At 39.8% G+C, this 26,331-nt stretch overlaps 1 protein-coding gene across 8 annotated transcripts in view; it reads right to left on the minus strand.

The window, feature by feature from the left end:
- Nucleotides 1–26,331, minus strand: part of AMPH (amphiphysin) — a 123,657-nt gene that overhangs the window by 26,720 nt on the left and 70,606 nt on the right. For all 8 annotated transcript variants that reach the window (XM_074885950.1, XM_074885864.1, XM_074885784.1 and 5 more), the window contains exons 4-12: nucleotides 20,143–20,237; nucleotides 17,429–17,524; nucleotides 15,964–16,071; nucleotides 15,482–15,567; nucleotides 13,427–13,502; nucleotides 12,468–12,550; nucleotides 9,713–9,851; nucleotides 8,062–8,190; nucleotides 3,081–3,188 (exon numbers count right to left, since the gene is read on the minus strand). In XM_074885950.1, coding sequence (XP_074742051.1) covers nucleotides 3,081–3,188; nucleotides 8,062–8,190; nucleotides 9,713–9,851; nucleotides 12,468–12,550; nucleotides 13,427–13,502; nucleotides 15,482–15,567; nucleotides 15,964–16,071; nucleotides 17,429–17,524; nucleotides 20,143–20,237 — 920 coding nt within the window. The remainder of the gene's footprint in view (nucleotides 1–3,080; nucleotides 3,189–8,061; nucleotides 8,191–9,712; nucleotides 9,852–12,467; nucleotides 12,551–13,426; nucleotides 13,503–15,481; nucleotides 15,568–15,963; nucleotides 16,072–17,428; nucleotides 17,525–20,142; nucleotides 20,238–26,331) is intronic.

Raw genomic sequence — 26,331 nt, forward strand, 5'->3', positions numbered from 1 at the left:
CCCACTTCAAAGTAGCTGCTGCTTTCCAGAACATTCACACCACCGTGTGCTTAAGTAACAGCCAGATTCTGAGCTGGTGACTGAATGGCTTTCAACGGGTAGAGGAGTCTCTGCAAGGTGTAAGCTTTAAAGAGCTTGCATAGGTCAGGTTTTTAGCCAGCTAAAAAATGACCCAGTTAACCCCTGAGAATAAGTGGGTTTTCTCATAACTCTGACACCAGGAAGGAAAACAGCATGCTTTTTGGGAAAGAAAACAAGCAAGTTGACCAATGTTTTCACTTTTTTGTCCAATCTGTTAAGTAATAAATGTTAGTGACCTCTCAGCAGAAGAGCTGAATAGACAGATGAAAGAAAAGCAGTAGTCTTCATGCCAAATATTAATAGCCCACCACAGCAGAAGGAACTCTGCTGGTTGGTCCCAAAAGCTGTCTGAGATGCTTCAAAACGTATCTACTCTAACCTACACACCTAGGTTAGAGTCCATGAAAATCAAAAAATAAAGATGTTTATAAAGTAAAATGTAAATCTGTTCCTGAAATATTTGCAAATCTTAAATGTGACATCTAACATCTGCCTGAGAGAAAGGATTTCTGCATTTAGTTTCTTTTCTTGCCTGCTTCTTATTTTAGAAGGACAGAATGGCTCTCTGAACAACTTCTGCTTCAACGAACAAGAGACACAGTAGTAACTCACTACTCAGCTTTACAGCCAATTAACATCAACAGACATTTCTCAATCAGTTTAATTTGGTTAAGTCCAGGTATGTGCTTCTTCTGTGGATGCAATTTATAAGGGCACCTGCTTACTGCACTGTAACATTATTAACTCCACATTCAAGATTTAAGGAAAAATGATAGGTCTGCTCTTATAGTGCTAACTGGTACAAACCTTAGACAGCCTACTGACTTTCATGGGAGGAGAGATTGCACATTTTCCATTTTTTCATTTTTCTTTCATTGCTCGTGAGACTTGAGCATGAGGGGGAAGGAACAAACTGAAGGAAAGGTGAGACAGACCACAGCTAGCAAAGAAAGGCGAGGGCCAGCCACATTTAGAAAGGCCACTTCTGAAGCAGCCATAGAAACAGAAAATCAAGTTAGAAAGGGAAGACCGGGGCTCACTTACTGTGGTCTGATCACGTGGCAGAGCAGTGGAGGAAGGTAAGTAATTAAATGATCAATAGGGAAGTCATGCCAGGCCTCCTGAGGCATCATGGCACAGATGACTACTCCTGTCTTCACGTCATTACTTCAGCAGTTTGCTGAGGCAAAAATATCCATGACTGAGGCAAAAATGATGCACATATAGAAACACCACTTAATGCTCTCTTCTTATTCTCCCAGCAATGTAGCACTGGGCTCTCCAAAGACTGCAACGACAAGTTTCCTTCTGTCTATGCTGTCATAGCAATAATCCTGCCACATCCAGTGAGTCCAAGACCCAGACTGCAGGGCTGTCTTCCCTTCTTCTAAAAACGTGGTGCTCTGACTCACACACATGCTCTTGTGGATGTGGACCATCCTTTCTCATATACGTATGTTGGGAGGAAAGGTGAAAGGAGAGGAGAGATTGAAGGTGCTCGGTGAATGCTTCCTATGCACCTAGATGAAAACTTACAATGTACTTTCCTACATGGAATTCTATTGTGTATTTCATGGTACCGTTGAAACTAAAATAACTCTTTTTCACTAAACTAATAAACTCTTCTACAATATGATGTCAGGACAAACGTCCTCCGTCACAAAAGTTAAATGTCTTTGGTTTAATGATCTCACTGCTCTGATCAGCATTATTACACGACAAGCTGAAAGGGCAGAGTTAGCAAAGTCACAGCTAGAGTTGTCTGTCACTGTTGAATGCCAAAGAATCCCCTTCCCCTTCCTCTTCCCTGTTTAGAGAGATCAAGAAAAATAACAAGAAAAATGCGCAAAGCCTCTGCTGTAATTAAACACTTCTCCTGGCAAACCACAATGAGAAATTTCAGCCAACGTTCAGAGTGCTGACAATACGCTGTTTTTCTGACAGTGCATAACCCATCAGAGATCACTACAGATCTCATTACATAACTAGGACTGCACACCAAAAAAGAAATTAATTGAGGAAGAGATCAGCAGAGAACCAGGACTATTTCAGTCTTAAAGCTTCTTGTCTTCTCACTCCTTTCCCAGTGCTGCATTCCTGAACAGCTGATTAGTCCTCTCATGTCTCACAGTACAATCCAGGTTAGTGATAGCCACAGGGATAACAGGTTTTCTGAACAGTGTCTTAATATTGTTTCCTTCTCTGTGTACAACACAAGCTACAGCTCTGCTGTTCAGGAGAACTTCCCCACTGTACTATCAGCCCTACAGGTATTGAGAGCAAGTTCTGGATCTTAAAATAGCAGGTCCCTTAGGGTAAGCCAATGAAAATCAGCAACTTGATATATCAGCCTTTTTTTTTTTTTTTTTTTAACTTTTCTTCTTTTTTTCCACATTGCTGCAAGAAACTTCCATGGCGAATATTACCACAGAATGCAGAATTTCTTTAACACAACATCCTGCAAGGAAACATACTATTCCATCCTCTCATTTTCCTTGAGGTTAGGTCTAAAACAGATCTATAAAAGCAAAACCACTCAGATCATATCCACTGCTTGGTACAGAAACTCCATCACAGCAAAGCAATTGCATGCTGACTCCACAAGACCTAGGTCCCCTGAGGCATCTTTCCAGACATGAAGAGTCAAAGCCAGGTCAGAAAAATTGTCAGAAAAACAGGTGCTGGAGAATTATAATGTTGGCACTAAGAGTTATTCTAAAGATGGAAAATAACTGCATGCCAAAGTCATGGCCAAGGTCCTGCAACCATCCTCACTGGCAGATATCTCATTTTACCACCTGACAACTTTTCCTTCCAGTACATCATCAAGTACAGGGCTACTGAAGGGGAAAGATAGATGGCTGACTAGAGCTGCTCAGGAAGATCAAGTTTTTCAGACACCACAGATACACTGCTCATTAGTACACGAGGCAAATCTTTGCTCCCAAATACAGCGCGTTGCATTCATACGCTTCGCCTACCTCAAGGCAAAGAGATACCTGAGACATGGGTGAATGAGTGACTCCTGTTGATACAACTTCTGGCTTGAAAGGGTCGAAGTCCAAATCTAGCAAAGATTCCTCTTTTTTAGCTTCAGGAACTTCATTCTGTTAGAAGAGAAACATAGCTCTTGAAAAACTCATCTTTCAAAAGCTGCCCTGGGCAGCAAAATATTAAGAGGCCAAGAAAAAAAAATTAAAATAAAATCACAGACTTTCTAGTTATGGTACAAGCCAGGAGGGAAGGAAGCTCTGAAGACCTTCCTGAGCTTTAGTGTAACTTTTAATTTTATTTTTATGGGCTTCACTCTCATGATGCCTTTGCTTGCTCTGTAGTACAGCTTTGTCTTTTCAGGCTAAACAAATCACAGCCTTTTTGAAAAAGTGCTGAGTGTTCACCGTTTGACTGTGAAGGCCCTTTTAAAGTGATTTGAGACAGATACCAAAATTAAAAACTACATAAATGGCACCCAATGTCCATACATTCTAATAACTGAATCTCTCCCCAAAAACTAACATTAGTAAAAAGCCAATATAGAAGGACATAAATGCATTTGAATTAAATTTCAGTGCTGAACATGAATACAAATTCACATTTAATGCTGCCTTAGCTCTAAACTTTAGGAAATACCTTACGTAACACTAATTAAATCTTGCTACACTGGTCTTCTCTTACAAAACTAGATTACATGGTAGAGCCTTTTTTTGTTTGCAATTAATGAATTAGCCAAGGCCTCTGAGGATACTATAAATATATATATTGGTTCAATGGGCTACAGGTCTTTCCCACTGTAAAGTAACAAGAACAACGAATTAGCATGCTTCAACATAAAAGTTTAATTAGTGTGAAACTGTAGATGAGATTTAATTATCACTAATGATAAATATTCTAAGCAAGCACCTCAGCTTTGGTAACAAGGCTAGTACTGCCTACTGCTAGTTGTTCAGTGTTTATTAAATAGTGAGAGAAGTTTGTCTTTTGATGTACAGAATATGTAGATAGAAGGGTATTCATTAGAATGCTACTTTGAAAGGTGTTCAGATTAGAAACGGTACCATGGGAAATTACTTTTACACACACATTCGCATGTAACCTTATGTAAGAATGGTAACACTGGGTCAGACCACATAGTCCTGTCCAGTTTCTGACTGCGACCAAAGTATATGCCAGGGCAAGTCTACAACTGGGCAGTCATAAGAACAGCAAAACTAGGAGATAATAGTAATGATGATAATAACAATAGCAAAATAAACAAACAAAGCCTTTCTATTATTAAAAAGTTTAAGAGTGTAAACTCTCCAAATTACTGTTACTATTGGTAAACATGTTCAAATGCAGGCAATTAATGGCTTCCATATGACAAGACAACTGAGCTCTCTGTGTCACCCAAAAATGTGGTCAAAATAGCTCCTCAGCTCTCATTCTAGGAATGACAGAGTGACCTGGAACTCTTCAGTTTGGAAGAGGGGGGTGATGTGCGCAGGGTCTACACCAGTGTGAGAGGCACAGGGGTTTGGCTGCTCCGTGACTCCTCCACAGCAGGAAGGCAGGTGGCAGTGAAGTTGATGGGGGCAGATGTGGAATAAAGAAAAGGTGGTGGTGCTCCACGTGGCACAGAGTTCAGCTGGGGACTCCTTGCCATCAGGTAGTATGAATGTGAAAAATTTACACCTGCTGAAAGAGTGAACAAATCTGTGGCAAAGCACACTGTTGAGGATTACTAAATAGGTAGAAATCATGTTGAGGAAGTCCCTGATCTCCAAATGGCTGGAGGCTGGGAAACTATAGGAGAAGGAGGTGTAAGGAGTACCAACTTTACTTGCCTTGTTTTATATTCTTCCCTTGGCCTCTGCTTTTGGCCACTGGTGATGACAGATACGTGGTCTAACACACTGAAGCCACTGTTACGGTCTCACACTTTAAAAAGCCAAAACCAAAACATCCCTTCCCACCCGCATTACGTTAATTCTGTCATAGCTTTTATCTGATGTGTTTAGATTTCATCACATATGCCTTTGAGGCACTAGTACTCATATGGTCATACAGCTTGATGAAACGACACAACATTAGCTAGCATATCATCAGAAATGGATGGAGATGGAAAAGTTAATTATCTTTCAGTGATGTTCCAGAATGAAGTTGTTATTTATGAGGACCGAATCAAACAAATAGGAGTCTCACTTAGGCCATGTGTGATGACAGTTAAGGTGTCTGTAGTGACAGGGTACCGATAACTGAATGCAAAATTTACCACTACCTGTTACCCTCAGATCAAAATTAAGAGAACACTTGCCATAACTTTAGCAGCAAAGACAGAAATAAACATATAGAGTAACTGAGATATCATGCTAGATGGAGATTTAGGAGAAACAGGAACCTCAGGACATCCCTTGATAAGGGACAAAGCTGTGACAGGAAGGCCTGCCAATCATCCTATGTTAATTCCACCATAGCATGACGAAGCATGAATAAATGCCACATTTGAAAGAGGTAGCTGTGGCAGAAGCAAGGCTGTACCTCTCAGAGGACATGTATGCACAAGGGATGGAGAAGGCACAAGAAACCTGCAAGGACCACCAGAACTGCCAACCCCTCTCTGCACACAAGCCTTAAAATAGCCCTAGCAAATATGAGTTGTTCATTTCAGAGCTGCTGGACACACTCAGACACGTTAAGTACCTGGAGTGGGCATACTGTAAATGCCTACAATGTCCAAGCTAGTAACTCGACACTAGGGAGCAATGTGATGTGAAGAAGACAAGAAATAAGGCAAGGAGCACTCATCTCTAAATGATCCTTTCATCTGGTCACCCAGATATCACATCTTCTCACCTCTTTCTTTTACTTACCAGTAATTAAATCTATTCTTGGCAATGAATAAACTGGAAGTGTGAGCTGCTTTGTTGAATCAGGGCCAAAATATTCAACAGCATCAAGCAGAACTGCCTTTCAGCATCTTGCACAACGCCAAATGCATTAGTACTGCTTGGTAAAGAAAGATGAACAACAACAATTACAGGCTATTTGTGTTCCAGAGGAGAAAAGTGTTTGGCCTGTTCGTAATCCTCTCTGAAACACGGGATTAAAGCAGCAAAGCTCTGTTCATCAGCCTGTTGGTTTCGTGCCTCTGCGTGAGCACACCAGGGACACCAGCGGTGGTCTTTTGGGAAGTCCTGCACCATTAGCAGGCTCTGCAGGCTCAGTAGCTCCCTCCACACTGCCTAGCTCTGGGAGTATGGGAGATGCCATAAGCACCAAGAAGAGTAAGTCCATGTTTCCTGTGAATTTCATGCAATATTTTCAATAACTGGTTCTCTTACAGAAGGATATAAAACCTATACATCACACCATCCAGGTTTGCCTGTACATACTCAGAGATCTGACATACAGTAAGGATGCTTTAGTGATGGGGGTGTGGAGGGAGAAGTGCAGATGAATCATGAAAAGGTGACCAGGGAATTGGTTAGGTCATTCCCAGGTCATTGACTGTGGGGGAGGGAACAACACGAATCACTCACTGAAGGGAGATCAATTTTTTCTTGAGAGACAACGGAAAGATTGCACTTCTCAGAAGCATGCCCTACCTTCATTATACCATTCAACTTTTATACCAATCTCTCGTAGAAAGGATGTAAAGGTTCTGGAAATGTGACTTACACTTATTTAAAGCCCTGTTCCAGTGTCAGCTCTTAATGGAAAAGCAAACCAGTTCCTTTTCTGCTTCCCTGGCTGGCCTGACACGTGAAGGTTAGGTGGATACAGCATTTAATGCAGGGGGCCATATCCAGCACAGGTTACACCAACTCTTACCACTGATGTCAAGGCTCACACTGCCAGAGTGATAATTCCCATGAAGTCAGGGTACAATGATGCAACAGACCTGCAACCTCCCTTCAGCAGGAGGGCCCAGCAGCGGCTGCATACTGGGAGCTGCCATTAATTCTTTAATTGCATGGGGACTTAACTACAAATAACTCTTTTCTCTTCCAAATAGATCCCTATGGACAGCAATGCCTTTTTTCTCCCCTCCACAGGAAAACAAAACATCACATGTTCAAATTCTCTAAGATAATTTTGTTTTTCACTGCTGTGCCTACATTCTCCTGTGTTGTCAAATGAATTAGTACAAACACAATAATTCACATGAAAACAACAACTCATAAACATTCTGCATAAGCTTCAGATCTGCATATTTCTCCCCAGTCTATCAGACACAGGCTCAGAGTTGTAATTACCATAATAGAAAGGGTCCATTGTTGAACAACCAGCAGTTACCATAACTGCCTAAAAACTGAATAACTGAATACAAATTATACTGACTTATTTTCCACAACTCTGGATTTTCTGTGTTATATGCAACTTTAAAAGATTTCATAATTTCATAATAATGAGATAAAAGTAATTTTGATCACTCCTCTGCTGTGTAACTACTGTTTCTATGATTCAAAACCAAGTGGATGAATAATCTAGCCGAAGCAGTCTTTTATACCTGCAAAAAGTTGATTAAAACAGCCAAGTTCCTTTTTTTTTAAATTACTCAAAAGAAAAAAGGAATACTTTTTATGATTTTGTCTGCAGAAACAGAAATAACGAAGGATCGCTGTAAAATGCCACTTGAGATGCTTAGGATTAGAAAAAAAGCATCTTAGATGAACTCTCAGCTTGTAATGCAACCGGGATGCAGTTAAATCTGAAACATGGTTGCTTCACAGTATTTTTAGTCAGGCCTCTTCGGAAAGCTCTAATGTATTTCAATATGTTAGCAATGTTAGCCCTTTTGAGAGATTATGTGTGGCCTATTCAAAGATAAAACACCATATGTGCGACCCTCTCAAGACAAAATAAAATGGTAATTGTGTCTCTGCCTTCTACCTGCACCCTCCTCCTCCCTCCCCACGGAGATCAGCCCCAAAGGCCACTATCTTGGAGAACTGAGGGTTATTGCAAGGTTGGACCCATACACCATCCTCTGAAGCTTACCTGTGATGGAGTTGTCACATTGATTTCTGGGACAAAGTTGTCGTCAAAGAAGTTAATGATGTTCTCCTGCTGCAACTCCTTGGTGGGAGTGAGTTTAGGCAGTGGTGGGACTGGCGGACCTTTCCTCAGCTAGGCAGACAGCAAAAATGTCACAGACTAGTTCAGGGGTAAAAGAAAGAGCTTTAAGCTACGCCTAAACAATTTGTGTTAGGTTTTTATCTCTGCTGCGTCACCTTAAATGTGGGAAAAAGCCATGGTTTGAAAGGAACTGTTTGGTTGTTCACCACCAAATGCCTTGAAATAAACATTGTGGGAAAAGCAAAACAACTTTATGTTTCAAACTCATTCCAACTCAAGTTTAAGATTTCATACAAAAGCATTTCTTGGCTGATATTATTCTGCTGTGACAGGCACACAGTGCAAGACACTTCCTCTCCTATGCAGGCCATAGTTGGAAGGGCAATACTGCACAGAACCAGGTCTCTGCAGCTTTTTGGCTTCTTAAGTTAATTCTTGTTTAGCTTTGGGATTTTGTCCCTGCCCACCTGCCACTACCTTTAAAGCCTACTTAATGCTAAGACCATATCATCTCTCGGAACCACAGCACCTCAAAGGTGCTTAGGTTATTAATTCCCCCTGCTCTCCAGAGATTCACATAACTATGACAAACTAATTGCTTGGAATAATACCAAGGACTATTGGATAATTTTAAAATCTGTCAAAATACCAAGAAAAAAAATCCACAAAAAATCCTCAGGTGGTATAGTGACATAACACCATTGGCACCAGTAAGACTAGACTGAGTCCTACTAGATGAATGTTGCGGCAGTGAGGTGTCACATCGTGGGAGACCAGAGAAAACAAGTGTGCTTACATGTAACTAAATGCAAAATTAAATTTCTTCTAGTGTGCTCCCACCATAGAAACAGCAATCAGCACAGAAGCTATCCCAATTCTGAAAACATCAGCAACATCAACACAAGTCTTTGATATATTCAGGAAGTATCACATACAACTCTTATGCTACAGATGAAACTGATGCGTGAAACTGATTCTTATTTCACCAATACTGGTGAGAATAGAAATGACTCCAGTGACTCCAACAGCGTCAAACTTCTCAATCCTGTGATAATAACAACCAATAAGCTTTTAGTTATCAGTAATTATCACAGAAGTATTTAAGCTAACTCTATTATTTACTGTTTTAGAGGCTGGCCAGACCAGTGATACTCACAGGCCAGTTTTTTCCCAGGGTAAGCATAAATTTGTGAATGAACAAAGAGCAGAAATATATAATGTACTGAAATTCACGAGGAGGTCTTAGAAATATGTTTTTCAAACTATCACTGCTGGGATACGGGTCCTCAGAGACAATGCAACTTTTTCACAAGTGTTTTGCTTTGTCACCACAAGTCCCCCCAGTTCACCAGGCACGTTACATTTTCTTTATTCCCCCTTATATAAAACCCACTTTCCACCCATGCTCATGACACAGGGATTAACAACCGATGAACTGAACAGAGTGCAACAGAGCCAGTGGCCTCCCTGACATTTCTCAGTCACAGCCTAGATGAAAAATCCACCACATACATCACCTCAGCTGTCTTTTATCACACAACAGGCCAGTTTCCCCTGCTAGGTTTCCGCTTACCTGTGTGGGTGACTTAGGTCGGGCTGGTGCCGGAGATGCTGGTGCCAGCATATGATTGGGACTAGCAGTAGGGCTGGGCAGGGGAGAGACCTCCTCTGGTGGTGACGGTGTTTTTGCAATGCGGAGTGGACCCGAATCACTAGACAGAAGCAAAGCAATGGCGAGGATATACATACCATGCTGACTTATTACCTTGACAATTTGATACAACAGTTGAACTGCATCCCTGCTGTAATGCCAGTGACCACAAAAGGCAGTACACACTGGAGACGAACTGAGCCATTTTATAATGACCAAAACTAAAACTGAAAATAAATTAAATTAAAATTCAATGATCCGCAGTGTCAAAGGAAGTTTTAATTTTGAGTGATCTTGATTTTTGGAACATCTGTTTACCTGATCATTATAACTCGATGGAAACAGAACACCCATATTTTTTCAGATTCTGTAATTGAAATAATGTTTCGTTTATGTTTTTAACTATCACAAAATGTGAGATGGAATTATTGTCTTCATTTCACACAGTTCTCGAATAAAAGGGTCTAAAGATAAAAACCCCCGGGGAAGGCATAACAATGAATAATGCAAATAATTTTAAAAGCTCAGCAACTTCAGAAAGGTTTCAATAAAATAGAACACAACCAACATTACTACAAAGATACCATTATTTAGAGGGACAACTCACCCCAACTACAAACAAGCAGTAGTTAAGTGACTTCAACAGAGCTCTGCTGTTATTAACAAAAGTTCTGCTGAAGTCCTGAGAAAGGATCTGCCCTTCCCATGAAAGGACCTTGTGCAAACACTGAGACATATTCAGCTACCTAGAAATGCTGAAAGCTTACAACTCAGGGAGGCTATAAACTACAGCACTCAACGACCACAGTACTGGATAAAAGAGCAACTCCTACACATCTTCAGGAAGAACAGAAGCGCTACCTGATTGAGGAGAGGACACCGTAAACATGTTCCTAATGCTAACACAAAAAAAATTTGTTCTTTGAAAAGGACAGATTTAGCTCACACTCACCACCTCTTTCTGTGGAAATGTTAAAAAAGAAAAAATAAGCAGTTATTAAGAAATTTCTTTCCCAGGTACAATATTTGCCTTCAGGATAGAGTAGACAGTAGCATATGAGTTTTCAAGATGTTTCTTTTTATACAGTTCTTTAAAGGAAAGATTAGATACTGTACTTGTCTAGCATCTATTTCTCATGCATCTAAAAAGGAAAGCTGTTTTATCTAACAAAGACTCCCTCCTGAGTAGTCTTTTAGAGCATCAAAACTAAAAATGTAAGTCAAAATCTATCCAGATTTTCACACAAGGCTCTGTGAACAGTACAGCAAAACAGAGTAACATGATAACTAAAATAATAATGTATTTTTAAAAATCATTTTCAAAATAAGATAAGAAGATCACACCACATTAACCTATGCCTACTCGTTTGCAGCAACAATTATTATTTTTTTGTCTCGTTGATGGAATGAGTAATTCAGTGGGAACGAGCATATGCATGCTCGACATGGTCTAGGAGACACAGGTGAACAAAATACCTGTTTATTACAAAAACTGTTCAAAGTTTTCTAACACTACCTTATTTTTCATCCCATAGAAGTATTTTACAAATCCTTTATGGAAACATAGTCCAGCTCGTGAGTCCATCCTAAAGGGGCTGGAAGTGGTGATGCATGAGCTAACAACTCCAGAGGCAGCATGTAAGTATATATGAGCATGGATTAACATTGAACTTATCCAAAACAAAAATTTTGGACACATTCTTAATAAAGTAGATCTGAACCTTGCAAACAAACAAATGTAGAGATATCAGCCATATGTTTGAGGCAGATGTTATGTTGTTTGGTCAGTCTTAATTGTTGCTAATCTGAGCCCATCTTGAGGGCAAATTAGCAGTAGTTATTGTTCAGATTGCTTCTGGATTGGCTGGAAATATGGGATTTATATATTCACTCTAAATGTCATCATGTTTTGATAAGTCTCCCTGTTTTATAATTTCAACCTCTTTTGCCTATCACTATTACAATACCGAGAGATCAAATTATGGCAGAAAGGCTACATTTGCTGCAAGCAAAATATCAGAAATACTGCACTGGCATCCACTGACCTTAAGAAAGCACCACCTGATTTTGAGCTTTTTTTGCTTTTGGTTTTATTTTAAGAGAAGATTTCTCTTGGAATTCATTGAAAATATGGTATTTTGTGACATTCTTTTTACTTCAGCTTTTCAGCTGCACTCAGAGCACTCTCAGATCACATTTCTTGACTTTTCCCCATGAGCAGAAGAGATAAAAGCTGACTTACAAAAGGAATTCTCACCTAATCATATGCCTTTAAGGAGCTAAAAACACATCTAAATATTTCAAGGCTTTAAAAAAGAATTATGAGAGTTAGCAACATTGCTGTAAACTAAACATCTAAGAATAAATGAGCTATAGATTAGGTGGTGCAAATCGGTGTAACAGTCTACAATGAACTAGGCTAAATTGCAACAGCTGAGACTCTGGCCTTTATTCTTTTTTTGAAAGGAAAAATAAGTGGGTGATGAAGGAAGTTTTGCACCTTTACTCATGCTGAGAAGAACTTCATCCAAGGTACCTTCATCCACCATCCTGAACGAACAGACCCAGTGACCCTGTTGTGCAGCAATCCCTACACATGGTGCAGGCAATTACTACATATGCTGAAACCCACAAAGCCTACTGCAGTGCAGTTCATTCAAAAAAGCAGTAAATTCACCTTGGTGCCCCTTGAATGGTGAAGGCCTTGTCAGCGTGCTGATCTCCCAGCTTCGTCATCACTTCGTATAGTTTGTGACATAGCTGAGAAAACAAAACACTTGCCTGAGTTTGTATGAAGCACTACCATCATGATTAAAACCACAGGTGATAAATCTGGTCTGATAACAGATAACCTGGTAACTTTAAAATGGCATCTAGATCTTTCCAAAAATACTCAGTGCCATGTATATCAAAAGCCTAAGTGGAAACCTATCAAAATCCATAAAATCAAAGATAACAGCAGTTCTTCAAAACATAAGCTGTTTTTCAGAGAACAAGGTTATAAGCGTGACTGGTCTCTGATGAAGGAGGTTGCCTAAAGTTTAAAGCAACACAGGTAGTGAAGAAGATTGATGTTTTCTCCTCAAAAACCTAATCCCAATTTACATGGGACTTCAGTCAAGTGAGTTTTCCAAACAATTTTGGTTCCTATTAGTAGGTTACTATAGATACTATACTACCACTTTGCAAGGTACATTCAGAAGATCCTCACTGAAACTGCTTGATTTGCCTAACAGACACAGATATCATGTTGCATTGCTGACAACGTATATAGCAGTCCTGAAGGGAATGCTTGACATGGTTTTCTAGTACTGATTAAAGCAATGAAATGCTTAGCAATTGGACATGGAAAAAATACTGATGGCAACAGTATGCTAAAAAGAACGGAGAAGTTATAAAAATAGAAAGTGAATTTAGTGCTACAACGGATGTAAAAGTGTATGGGCTGCCTTTTCCTTAAGGAGAGTACAAAAATGGCAAGTAGAAATGAATACAAATGTTACGCTACAAATGTGGATCTAGGGCACATTCTCATGTGTGCCTCTGCTAGGTTTCTCTTGCTGCATTACAAGACAGTTGCTTGCTGTTACGCATATCACATAAGTCATTATACACAAGATAGTAATTTTTACTCACTAAAGCTATTTCCTTGTGAAACTTGGCTTCGAGGCTGGATACATTTTTGAAGGTGTTCACATAGAAGCCAACTCGTCTACAGAGGATGGCACAAAGAAAGGAAAAAGAGAATAAAAGATAGGGGTGGGAGGGCCACAAAGGCAAATTAATTATTTTTTTTTCCAGATTACGAGCAACAATCGACTATTATTCTCAGCAAAGCAAATAAATGGATTGAATGTCAAAATTTCTAATTCATTCATCATTATTTCTGTTTGTGTTAAGAACCATCCTATTTCACACTGCACAGTGTGAACCGAGTTGAGACTACTCCACAGCAGGGGGCTTCAGCTTGTTTTAGAGAAGGGGAAGACTGGAAAAGGATTGGCATGAGTGCGGCACAAGCACAGGGAAGGCAAGGTGCTCTGGGCAGCCCGTCTCCCACCGGACAGCAGTCAACCACTGACTGAAAGGAGGGAGGTACCACTCTGGCACTGCGTGTGCCTGCGCCCTAGATGCTATCGCAGCACCAAGGGGATGGATGCAGGTGCGTCTGGAGGCAGCTCTAAGGTATACAGCTCACTACGGCCTGCGGGTGGGTGTCCCATGCTCAGTCCTCCTTACATAAATTAGCCCTGAAATACATGCATATGTATGTAAGAGAAAATAATTTCTAATACAGGCACATGCAGTCAAAAATCTGCTTGCTTAGGGTGAGTGATTACATACCTCTTGTATACTTTGAAAGTAGAATGTGTTTTCTTAGGTTTTGAATTATTCTTTTTCCTATTTAAAACTTTCATGTGTAATTTCTCCAAATAGAAATTTATTTTTGTTAATAAAATTTTGGAGAAATTACACATGAAAGTATAATTTTTGTTACAAAAATTATCTTTGCCATAAGAATAAACCTGCAAAATGTCAACTCAATGGATTATTTTCTTCCTGAGGAATTGTAATAACTTAAAAAAAAAGGACTCTGAAACCAATTGCTCTCTAAATTATGCCTATTGCTCAAATTAAATTATTTCTCTGAGACTAGTGGGCAACACACATATTGAAATGAAAGGGCTGTTACTCTAAATCATTCACATGCAGTTTTACTTTTAGTAAGCCCATAAAATAAGTATCTTGAAGTGCTAAGAAGCTTTTCAACTGAAATAGGCAGAAACAGGGCAGAAAAACCCTCTTTTGATCTGAAATTTAACAGGAAATAATTTAGAAGCTGAGAAGACAAAGGATACTTCAGTGACTCACAATACATTTCCACGCCAGACTGTCATTTGTTAAAGAACATAGCACACTAATGAGATGCTTATTTTTCTACTGCTTTTGTTCTCCAGTTCATTTTGTTTGCATTTTCTGTATATACACAATTCATGATTAAACATCTCGAATGAATGATCTATGCCATCAAATGCTTTTATATCGCAGACGTAGTCAATGCACTATGAAATGTGTATTCTGATGTAGTAATAATGCTGGTTTTCCCTTCTACTGCTTTGGTGGTGCCTTAGAGGAACTTGGAAACAAAAATTGCCATAAAATCTTTATACATTTGTACGGTTCTTTGTTTTGATACCTTTTACAGAAAAATTACCTATAAGTAGACTCATTGCAAATCTAGGAAAGCATGAGGCTGCTCTGTACAGTTACTTTTGACACTGAAAACATTTGATCCTTTTTATTAACAAGTGGCTTTTTTTGTTCTTGAAAGGATCAGGTATTCACCACCAAGGTGTCAGAGAAAGGTTATAGAAGCAGTGGGCAGTCACAATCTGCCATTCTGTGCTCTGACACAGTTCCTTACCCATAAAATGGAGACATTTTGCACCTCAGAATGAAGATAATGATTCTTAAGTGCCAAGATACACTGAAGGGAATAAGCATAAATACCTTATAGTAAGTACAATTTTGGATCATTTGCAGGTATTTTCCCTTTTACTATTTCAAAAAGATAATGGATGGGATCTTCAAGGAGCCATCACACTATCTTCTATCAGCTCATTAAAATCCCCTGGTTCCCTTTCCTTACTCCCTCTTTAGGCCTTCCAGACAATCTCTGCCTAGACTTACCGTGACCACAGAGATGGCAACTCTTCTTGTAAATCAGTGTTAAACTCTTCAAACACTTTCTGTGCTTTCTGAAATTCTTCTTCTGCCTAAACCAAAATGAAACAGGGTGACTTCTGCAATCACTATGACATAGCAAAACCTGCCAAAATTGGTTTTCTGCACTTTTTTTGTGGGTCTTTTACAATTTTTATTAACAACGGATGTGACTCAGTCCCATGTCATGCAGGCTGGCCAACACAGGACTTGCTGTCCCCCCCATACTCATCAAGAGACAAGGTTAGGGCTCAAATGGGACCCATTCCTGAAAGAGGCTGAGCACGCTCTCCCCGTGCACCAAAATACTCAACAGACATTTATACTTAAGGCTATCATTATTTCCGAGAGAGGAAAAAGAAGAGAAACTTTGTGCTCTGTTTCTGCACAGAAACAAATGCCACCCAAGCTCCCTAAGTCTTCTGCCAGCACCCGTCTGATTGTGCTACCTTGGTAATTCTGCCTTCATCTTTCCTTTTTGAGCTCTGCAGGGCTTCTAGATGATGTCTTGCACTGTCGTAGTCCACCAGCTTTCTGCTTCGTTTTGCAATGCGAGTCTGCACAGGGGTAGAAAGTCAACACAAATAGCACGGTTTTAGAAGCTATTTTACCTACGTTGTCATTTAAGTTTTTGACATATTTTTATTCTCCCTTATCTGCTGTTCATATCTGAATTACTATATCATGCAGGAACAGTACACGGTAAAAGAAACAAATCAATCACCTTATTTTACATAAGGAATCCATTTACAGATGGTTTGGAAGGGGTTTTTGTGGGTGTAGAGCTTACAGGCCTTAGAAGTGAGATATCAATGTTATGCAAGACTTGTCTCATCCTCCAGAATAAGTGGACCTGTTAAACTCATGGTAACACCATCATTTTCCCTTATATATAGCATGAAAATTTAATAAATGATTAATGTAATTTTTTTCTAGAGTAGGAAAAATGCTTAAAATATACTTCTTGGCATAGTTGCTCTGACACATAACTAAGATAACTGGAGTCCAAATACAATAGGAATTCTAATTTACCTGCTATAATTCTTTTAAAACTAAAGAAAAGTCTTTTGGTATATGCTGACTTTACAAAGCTATATATTACATATAAATTCCACATGCTGAGAGGGCATAAGCGCAATTTGATTTACAAGCAAGTTCGAGACTGAACGTCAGTAATGTTGGGATGTTTAAATTATTTTTTCTTTAGTCCTTGATGTAGATGACAAAGGGGATGACTGCATGATACCTACTCAGCTATAAACCATCACAAAGAATTTCCAGCTAAGTCCATTCAGTCACATTCAAATGTAAAAGTGTCTTACCTTTTGCCTGTAATGATTCTTTATCCCCACACATTTCATTTAGCAAACATCTCCCTGGACTTTACACTGGACAAGCATCTGGGAGAGGCTAGAATCTGCACAAAAGTCTCTCCTGATGTGTATTATGAAAACTCTTTACAACTAATTGAAAGACAGGAACTATGGCTTAGTTAAGAGAAAGATATTCAGATATGCACAGGTGCATCTAGCCAGTAACAAAAGGCCTGCTTTTCATGTTGTAATTTGTCTGGTGTTTTAACAGCTGAAGAGCTTGATGTGTCCCTCTTGAAGCTGGTGAAAATTATCTCATACCAAATAAACAGGAGCAGGAAAAAACACAAAAGTTTTCTCTGCAAAGGCTAATTTACTTCCAGGTACTACTGCATGAAAAATATTTTTGTTCGCTTGGAAATCAGTGCAGCCTAATGTCAGAGATTTACTTACAGGACAACATTTTTTACATTGCAGAAGAGAATGACTTCCACCTTCCCTCCCTTTTTTATTTTTCTTTGCTTGTAAACTCATTTTCTATTTATTTTATGGCTAAACAGCAATTTTACAAATTGTCCTTTATAGGAAATCATTACTGTACTTTGATATCAGGAAACTGTCCTAGATATGTATCCAAAGTCAACAAGGAGCCATCCACCAGTTTTTGATGGAAGTCTTCCCAAAGTTCATCACATTTCTGTAAAGGTAGAAAAGAGAAAAATGAGCTTAGTAGTTTAACTCCACTCCAAACCTAGGAGAAACAGAAATGTAATTTGTAAAGACTAATCTTTCTGAAGTTCTAAAACGTTCTTTATGACAATAAATCAGAGTGCACTTATAAGGTAAGTGAAAAGGAATACCTTGACATTGCAAGTTTTAATTCACAACAAAATAAGATTTAGCTTAATAACTAATTTGTGTCTTCATTCTTTCAAATAATAACTCCTATGTGAAAATAAGGATATCACAGATTCAAGGTCTTCCTCAGGGTTTCAGGTCCCTGAGGGTCAACAACACAGACTCTGAAGATGCCCTAGTTCTTACACCTAAGTATGTTCACTGATGATGAACATTCCTTACAGAGAAAAGAAGTACAACTAAAAATATAAGAGTAAGTAAAATAAAGGAAAAAATAAAGCGCGTTTCCCATCAATTACAAGGATTTGTAAGCTTAGCTTTGCTTGGTCATTTTGAAAACAAAAGCTGTGGAGAGCCACCCTAAGAAAGGTCTTTCCACCCCATATTTTTTTGCCAGTAAGGTATATTTGATGAAATGGCCAATGTACAGACAAGAAGTCTATCTCACAGTGCTAGAGAACTGGGATGCCAGATCGGAAACGTGCCAACATCAGCAGTCAAAATAAACAAAATCCCCTCCGGAACCTACAGTGCTTTTCCCCAGTTCCCTTTGCAGCTCTGGGGTAGTCACCAAGAGACTCCCTTTGTAGTTTTCTGTTCTTTAAGAACATGTTAATGCAGCTGATGTGACAAGGACCCCGTGGGAAGCAGGGTGAGATTCCTTGCCAGAGCAAATCCTGTTACATAGAGACTTGTGGTGCCGGGTTCTCAACTGAACAAGTCACTAGCACGTGTTAAACATCCTTACCCACCTTTTCTTTGCACATTTCAAAAACCACTGAACTCCCTTTGGTGGGAGGGAGGCTAAAGGGGGCAAGCACTGCTCTGCAGGGCTGTTATCCTCACTGGCAAGTCTGGAAAGCTGTTCCCTAGCATTTGTTTTATCATGAGCTACTATAGGGCATATTATAAATGCTGTGTGATGCCGGCATTCAGTTCATTCATTTCCTACCCTAACAGAGTCCCTAATGAATAATTACAATCTATTAACCATGCTTAAAAGAAACACCTCATTTATTAACACAATATTTAACCACAGTGGTCTACAGAGCAGTACAGCATTAGATCATAGCAAGCAACTGCCGGTCTTGTGCATTTGCCTTTGTATCTTGCTGATACATATTTCAGACACATTAAAATCATGGAGGTTTTCTGAAAGCTAATGGGCTCAGAAACATTGCTGAAGCCATCCTTTAAGCCATCACCTTTCCTACCATACAGAATAAGGTCACTTAGGTGGATCCCTTTTGGAATAATCATTTATATCCTGGACTGCACAAATATATCATTCTTTTTTACTCTAGGTTGAGGGGTGCATAAATCTACATTTGTGATTATATAGGGAAAAAATCAGGAGCAGAGATTTAGTAATATTGCCCACATGAGTCTCTTATTAAGACAACACATCTAATGTTTATCCCTATATCTAATACAGTTTAAGAGACAAATTTTGGTCCTTTCATACACAATTACAAATTTCTGAGTGTAAAATCAAATAGTCTACAGATACGAGATGAGATGCTACAGCAAGATGCAGCAGAAGATCTTCCAGCTGTTTAACTTAAAACAATATAAATGGTATGGTATCTTAACTTACGCAGTTTGTAAGTTGGGTGCTTTTAAAATCAAAAACACGTCATGCCTTCAGCAGCAGGGAAAGGGGCAAGAATGCAGTCACAGAGAATAAAAGCAATCATTACACAGATTTGGGAAGACTATTTGTCTTCCAGTTTCTTGTTAATTTTATTATCCAGAAGGCCTTGCAAACTGAATGCCAGGTGGTTAAAAGCTGCACTGGTAACAGTTTGCACTTCCTTGTCACCATCAGCACATCGGCTGACAGACTTCCCACAGAATTAAGGCTGTTTAAGCAGACAATTCAGAGCACCTCAAGGTTCTGTAATCCTGCAGTGCCCTCTAGAAAAGCCTATTCTTCTCTAATGACTAGAGGAAGCTAGAAAGGCTAAAATGAATAGTGTCCTGCAGCTTAATTTGCCTTTAAATTCCAGATTCTTGTCAGAGAGAGGTTAGTGTCCCATCAGATATCCTGTTAAGTGCTACTGGCTCAACAGTTGTTGATATCCTTGTGCACACAAGGATAAGCAGATTTGACAATTTTTAACATTCAGTTGGATTAAGAATCCTGACTGTAAAACTGCATGTAAGACACCTTGTACAAACTTGTCAGCCAGTTGCTATCAGGACCAATTCTGCTCCCGCTGACGTTGACCTCACTGGGAGCTTACGTCAGCTAGTTCATAAAACAGACATTGCAAATGTGGCATCTGGTCAGCAGGAGGTGCCTTTCACAAGACCAATCATTTCTATGCTCAGAAAAGAGGATTTAACATGCAACAAAGAATTAAGGGAAATTTCGGTTGCACGCTTCTCCTTAACAGCTCAGATTAATCCATTTGCTGCCAAAACACTTTTTTTCCCGCTCTCCACACATCTTACCTCTCCGATCATTTTCACATCTTCTCGTCCGTACCAATCTGGCTCATACACTTCATGAAGAGACTCTGTAAGCTTCTTTGAGGCATCTTGCATTCCTGTAATTGGACAGAAGGAGGAACATATAACTGCAAACTACAAGAAGCAGTTGCTAAATATCTTTATTTTGACCCACACGTACCCAATACACTATTCCCTCTGGCATGTTTAGAATATCCTTTTCAAGAGCTGAAACAAAATCTTTATTTTCACCCAGCTCCCCCAGGTTAATGAGAAATGTTCCTCACAGAAGGATTAACCCATATTTACATGCAGGAAAAAAGTTTCTATCAAATTAAGGATTCCATTTTCTATTCTGAACTAAACATACCTGAACATGAACATGAACAACAACTCAGGGTAGTCCTGCCCACATGTAATAACCAACTGAAAGACCATCACTGAAAAGACAATCAAATAGTGACCTGCCTTTGGTTATTCTCAGCTCTTCCATCCTACAGAAGTTTCCCACCTTGTCTGTAAATAAGTACCAGGCCAACCTGTGTGGAAGAAGAGGCATCTCCAGGGTGCCACGGTTAAAACAGCAGATTTATGGGAATTGCTGGCTATAAAAATGGACTTAAGAGAAAAGCTAGAAGAGGTCTGCGCTAAACAAAAGTTCTCCACAGAACAGGGGAGGTCGCACACATGTAGAACGTATCTCAGGATTTCTCTGTTTCCTTGTTTTCAAAGATATTTAAGTCTCAGGAGCTTTCATGTGTAAAGTGAAAGTGGTAGAGCTTGTTACTCTTGTGCCCACAATAATGATGTACTAAAGGTACGTTCATAACGAAGCACAGGACTGGCAAGAGCTGAGACATTGTCTAGGGAAAAGAGATGCCTGAACTTGGGGAGAGTGCTGTAATGGAGCTGGTTTTATGAAGAATGGTTATCTTGTATGCTCACCCAGTAGGTTTAGAAGTATGTGGAGCCCGGCGCTTATTTACGCTCGCAGTAGGGCGGTGTCTACAGAGAAGTGGGCTAAATCAAACTGCATCAGTCACCTTTGGAGCTCTTGCTACCACAGGTGAAACAAGAATGGGGACTGTTCATTGTTACCAGTCTGTAACACACAGAGGAGCTGTCTTAAACATAAAGTAGCTTCAATGATATGATGAGAAAGAGCCTAAATCTATCTTCAGTAACATCAGTTTGACCCCAGTGAATAAATTACTGCCCTCAGTGAAGGCACTGGGGTTTGCCTTTCCATTTTGATGGAGCACCAATACATTAGATGTTGAATATGGTTCTGAATCCAGAGAAACCAAACTGATCTCACCTAAGAGTCAGTTCAGAATCAGTAATTTTAAAATGACATCTTTATTTCAATTTCTTTGCAAAATCTAAACACTGTTGATTTTTTTTACCTAGCATTAACTTTTTTTTAAAAAACACATTTTTTTCTCCAGCCAAAGTCTGTTTGCTGCAGCACATCTGTGCTGTCTTGAAAATATCTCTAGCGTGATCTTCAGATTTAACTGCACAGTGGCTGAATTTAGGAATAATATCAATAATTCTGCACAAAGAAGTGTTCAGGAGTGGAAGAGGAGAATTCATTTGAAACTTGAACATCTAGAAGAGCAGAGTTGACCTAGTCAGTAGCTATTCCACCACAAACTCCAAAACACACGCTCAAGATACGACAGGAAAATAAATGCAGTAATGCACACTTCCAAATATAGAAATGGTGGTCTATGGAGTGAGTAGGATAGGAAAAAAGATACTGAAAAAGCTGAAAGTAAAAGGCTGTTCTCAGACCTTGGGTTCAAGGGAGAGAATAGTGTGGGAAAGGGAGAGAACAAGTAAAAAGGAAACCCTGGTGTTCAGAGGGTACAAGCTTTCACTCTTAAATTGAAAGGTGCTGAGCCAAAACAGAGTATTTGATCTCTTCAGGGATTGTCTTGGGGGTACTTAGAGCTCAACTCAGAGAATTGGTATAGCACAGGAACTTAAGATGCATTTCTTCCTTTTCTCCTTCATGGCTAATGCTTAGGTGGATGTATCACAAGCTAAGAAAGGGTTCCTAAATAAAGGGGCTTTTTTTGCCTAGACTATGCCAGATTACAGTAAAATACAGATGATCTTCACATACTTTTCCAGGCAGGACTCATTTAAAATCTTTAATGCCACTCCAAATTAATCAGCTCAGGAGGTAAGGCAAAACCAGCACAGTATCACCGTGCTTAAGAAGGCTGCTTCTGTCCACTCAGGGCGAATGCACAGACGTTCCTGGTCTGTGTATCCCTGCTCATGCTTGATCCTTTCTGATACCTGAGCTTCTGCTCTTAAGCACGCTGTGTGCTAACCCTGCCACGTACGTTCCTGGGGCAGGCAGGCTAGCACAGCTGCTTGCTAATCCCTCCTGCAGCTTGCGCTCAGCTCCGTCACAGACCAGGCTTGGGTAGAGCACCTTTTCCTACACAGACTTTCTTAAGCACTACAGGACTCAGGCATGTATCAGCTTAAGAGAATAAGTAAAAGACACTTAATATCCCACGCCTGAGTCAAACAAACTTTCACACTTTTTTCAGTTCTGAGAATCTGGTAATCCTCCATTCTACCACATTCCTGTAAAAAACATCAATCAAATCCAGATGCAGTGTGAGGCAAATGGGCATTACAGTACTCGGCTTCTTCAGTCAGGGGCTTCAGTCTGAAATTTCCACAGGCCTAGACCATCCACCCTACTCCCCTCTTACTCATCTATACTACGTTTACTGCAATACCCCAAATGAGTGGATAGGTAAACACCAATCCAGTGGCTTCCCATACTTTTTCATGTCTGTGGGCATAAACTTAAAGTGTCCAATGATTTTTTTAATTGTCTGGTTTTTGCATAGAATTATTTCTTATGCACTGATACCTTTTATGCATTAGTCAGCACTAAAGAGGATTAATGCCTCAGCCATACTCTGCTGTTTTTAACTGCTGTCACTGAGAAAGATAAATTGTTTAAAGCAAGTCATTAAAGTACTAAGAAATGTGAAAAGAATTTTTACTGCTGATGAACAGTTAGAAATTTATATTTAATATCAATGGTTTCATTTAGGATCGCTTCGTCTTGGTAACTGGGTCACTTATTTAATAACTACGAATGCCAAAATAATTTAATTGCTTCGGAAAAATGATACTAAATAGTCCAGTTACTGACGTCTGAGGCTCTCGGATGAAATCATTCCTCTTTCTACAGGGAAGAGCCCCTGTCCCTGGAAACCAAAAGGACTCCTGCAGGCCCCGATGTGGTAGGGATCCTGGGAGTGGCCGTGCAGAGACGTTCCCATTAAGCACCCTAGAGACGGCAGAGGGTAGGTGACTTTGCCATCACAATTCCAGTGTACTCAAGCTCTGATGGAGATTGAGACTGGCCTGGGACTCCATCTGGGACGTAGGACCCATATACTGTGGGGATTCCTCTGCCCCCCAGCAGGGAAATCTAGGCTGAATCATGGAGAAAATTCCATTTTCCTGATGGAGTGGGGAACCTTGGTCTGGCTCTTAATATTTAATTATTTGAGTGGGGAAGAGAGCTTCACGTGCAGTTCTCCAGGGAAATGGCCTATCCTGCCACAAGGGTTGTATCTGTTATTGCTAGTTACCCATTAAAGTTTCCACTGGAACAATTCAATCATTTCATAATTCATTATGAAATTTTACAGAAAGACGATGAATAGTTTTATTGATTCTAAGAAATTACATGATTGATTTTAAGATTTGTGCGTCTGGAGGATATGTGCATTTTTGTCAGTCACAGACTGACAACTAGGCAGCAAAACTGCTTACATCTCCCCTTCCCTTCCTGTAGACCAGTTAATATTTCTCACTACATTAAGCCACCTGGAAAGTATCGTGCTGCTTTTTCATTATGCAGGATTCCTTTTTACCTCTGCCACCTTGCCACATGCATGCACATCCAATTTTCTATCTCCCCATCTGCACTGGTACTTGCAAAGAGCTCAGGGTAGAGAATGGGAGGCTGATTTAGGGTTTCTTTAACAATTGGCCCATAAAACCATTCAAGTCACCTACAGCTCTCAAAAGCTTAAAAAAATAATCATGAAGTAGAGAACCAAGATACATGTTGCCAAGGAGACTGGAAGAGACAGAAGACTGAGGCACGAGATGACTATAGCTATGGGGGATAGCGCACAGTCTTGTCTGTACAAACACCACTGATACATAGCAGATGTTAAACTATCATGCAGGTGAAATAAAACAGCACATAAAAGCCATTCACAAGTTCAACAGCTTTATGACATGGTTCCTCTGTGTCCTTGAGTAACCAGCAGTAAAAATCAAGATCCAGCTAAGACTAAGAAGCACTTCTGAGGGAGAGAAGGAGTCTGAATACAGCAAAAATTCTTTTCAGAATGCATGATACTAAACCGCAAACTGTCAAGTATATTAAAACTCAGGGATAGAGGGTCATAAGAAGGCTTAATTGAGCGTTCCTTGCTTAAACAATGCTTGGTCCTTGTACTTCCAATATCCAGTCACTCAAAAGTCATGCAGCAAAATTAAACTTACCACTGGAGTTCACAACATAAAAGCTTCATAAAATGCTTTTAGTTAAAGTTAGCTATCTTGACAATTCCTGAAACCCTTTAAAATGAACTGCTTTTCTCATACTTGTAAGAGTACAAGGATGTCAAGTGCAATATTTTCCAATTATATGATCAACCTTTTTCCCTGAAAAATGAGCCCCTGATGACAGCATGCCTTCCAAAGCTCAGATGTCCTAGGTACAGAAATCCCACTCCACTGCCTTAATATGGGGGTTCCCACCTTTTGTGCATAGCCACCCCAAAATCTTTTAATGATGGCAGTCCTTCAAAGAATAGCAACGAAGAGACTGTAGCAGTTGCTGGATCTGCTGCTGACATTCAAAATCTGCAAAGGTCTTTGTCACTGCTCCGCTAGTCAGCTTTGGGGAAGCCCCAGCCAGAGCTGTGTATTGTGGACTACTATCTCAGGCTGTCCTCTCACTCCATCGCACGAAGGTGTGCCAACGAGTGTGCCAAGGATGCCCACTGGTGGCCTGTTGGCTTTGGAGAATAACATTTTTAAGGCTCCTCTGAGCTGCTTATGACTGGGTCTTTTTTAAGACATGAAGATAATGAGATGTTAGCAAACACTTTTCATTCTCAGTAAGAAAGTCAGTCCAAATTATTTTCAAATATGGACTTACAGAGTGTAACAAGAGAAAGATGCTGAACGGAAAAGCACGGCTAAAAAAGATAAAACTTGCACAATGAAAAATTTCACACCAAGTTAAAAACAAAACTTGGTGCAAAGAGTAGCCCACTAGACAGTAAACCAGCAAAAGGACCACAAATGCACAGAGTACTAGGAAAAGAAGAGAAAGAGAGAAAGAAAATGAAACATGGAGAGGAGGATTGTTGTCACCAACACGGAAATCAAAGCAGCATGTAAACAGTCAGCCTACGTGACAGAAAAGCCATCTGGCCAACAAACACCCTCATCACGCTGCTTCTGAGTATCCATCTGATAATGTGTGTGGGAAAGGGACGACTGAAAAATAAGAAAGTAAAATCAGCATCCAATGGGTCCCCAAAAATGACTGATGCTGAAATTTCCTCTAAGAACAAAACACACTGTGCAAATCCCTACAAGGCAAAATATCTTTTGTCTGGTACAGGATTTCCCTTGACCAGCCCATCCAGCAAATAATAGATGGTCAAAGACATTAAGCTACTGCTTTGCTCCCCATTTTACAATCCCCATTAAAAAGAGCCTTTTTCCCTGCCTGTCAACAGCTGCTGAAGCTTTATTATGACACAGTGATCTCCAGGGATGTTAATACTCATTTGCAATGTTTTCTCTACTGAACTGGAGCCAGGCTAAAAATATATACACATATATACACACTTATATATATTTATCGCATATATATAATTTTTTTTATCTCAAGAGGCCATTACTGTCTCTCTGTCAGTCACCAAATCTTATTCCCTCCCCTTTAGCACCTGGCCTCCAACTCCTCCAAAGAGAGGTGGCATGAGAAAAAGAACACTCTGCATATGGTGCTAAACTGAGTGTTCTGGATTTACAAACGTCCAGTAGGTTTTAAATAGCTGTTTACTTAATCTCTGATATTTAAGCGCTGACCAGTGAGCTTCTGCTACTTGGATTTCC

This window comes from Strix uralensis, chromosome 1 (assembly GCF_047716275.1).
Source record: "Strix uralensis isolate ZFMK-TIS-50842 chromosome 1, bStrUra1, whole genome shotgun sequence".
NCBI lineage: Eukaryota > Metazoa > Chordata > Aves > Strigiformes > Strigidae > Strix > Strix uralensis.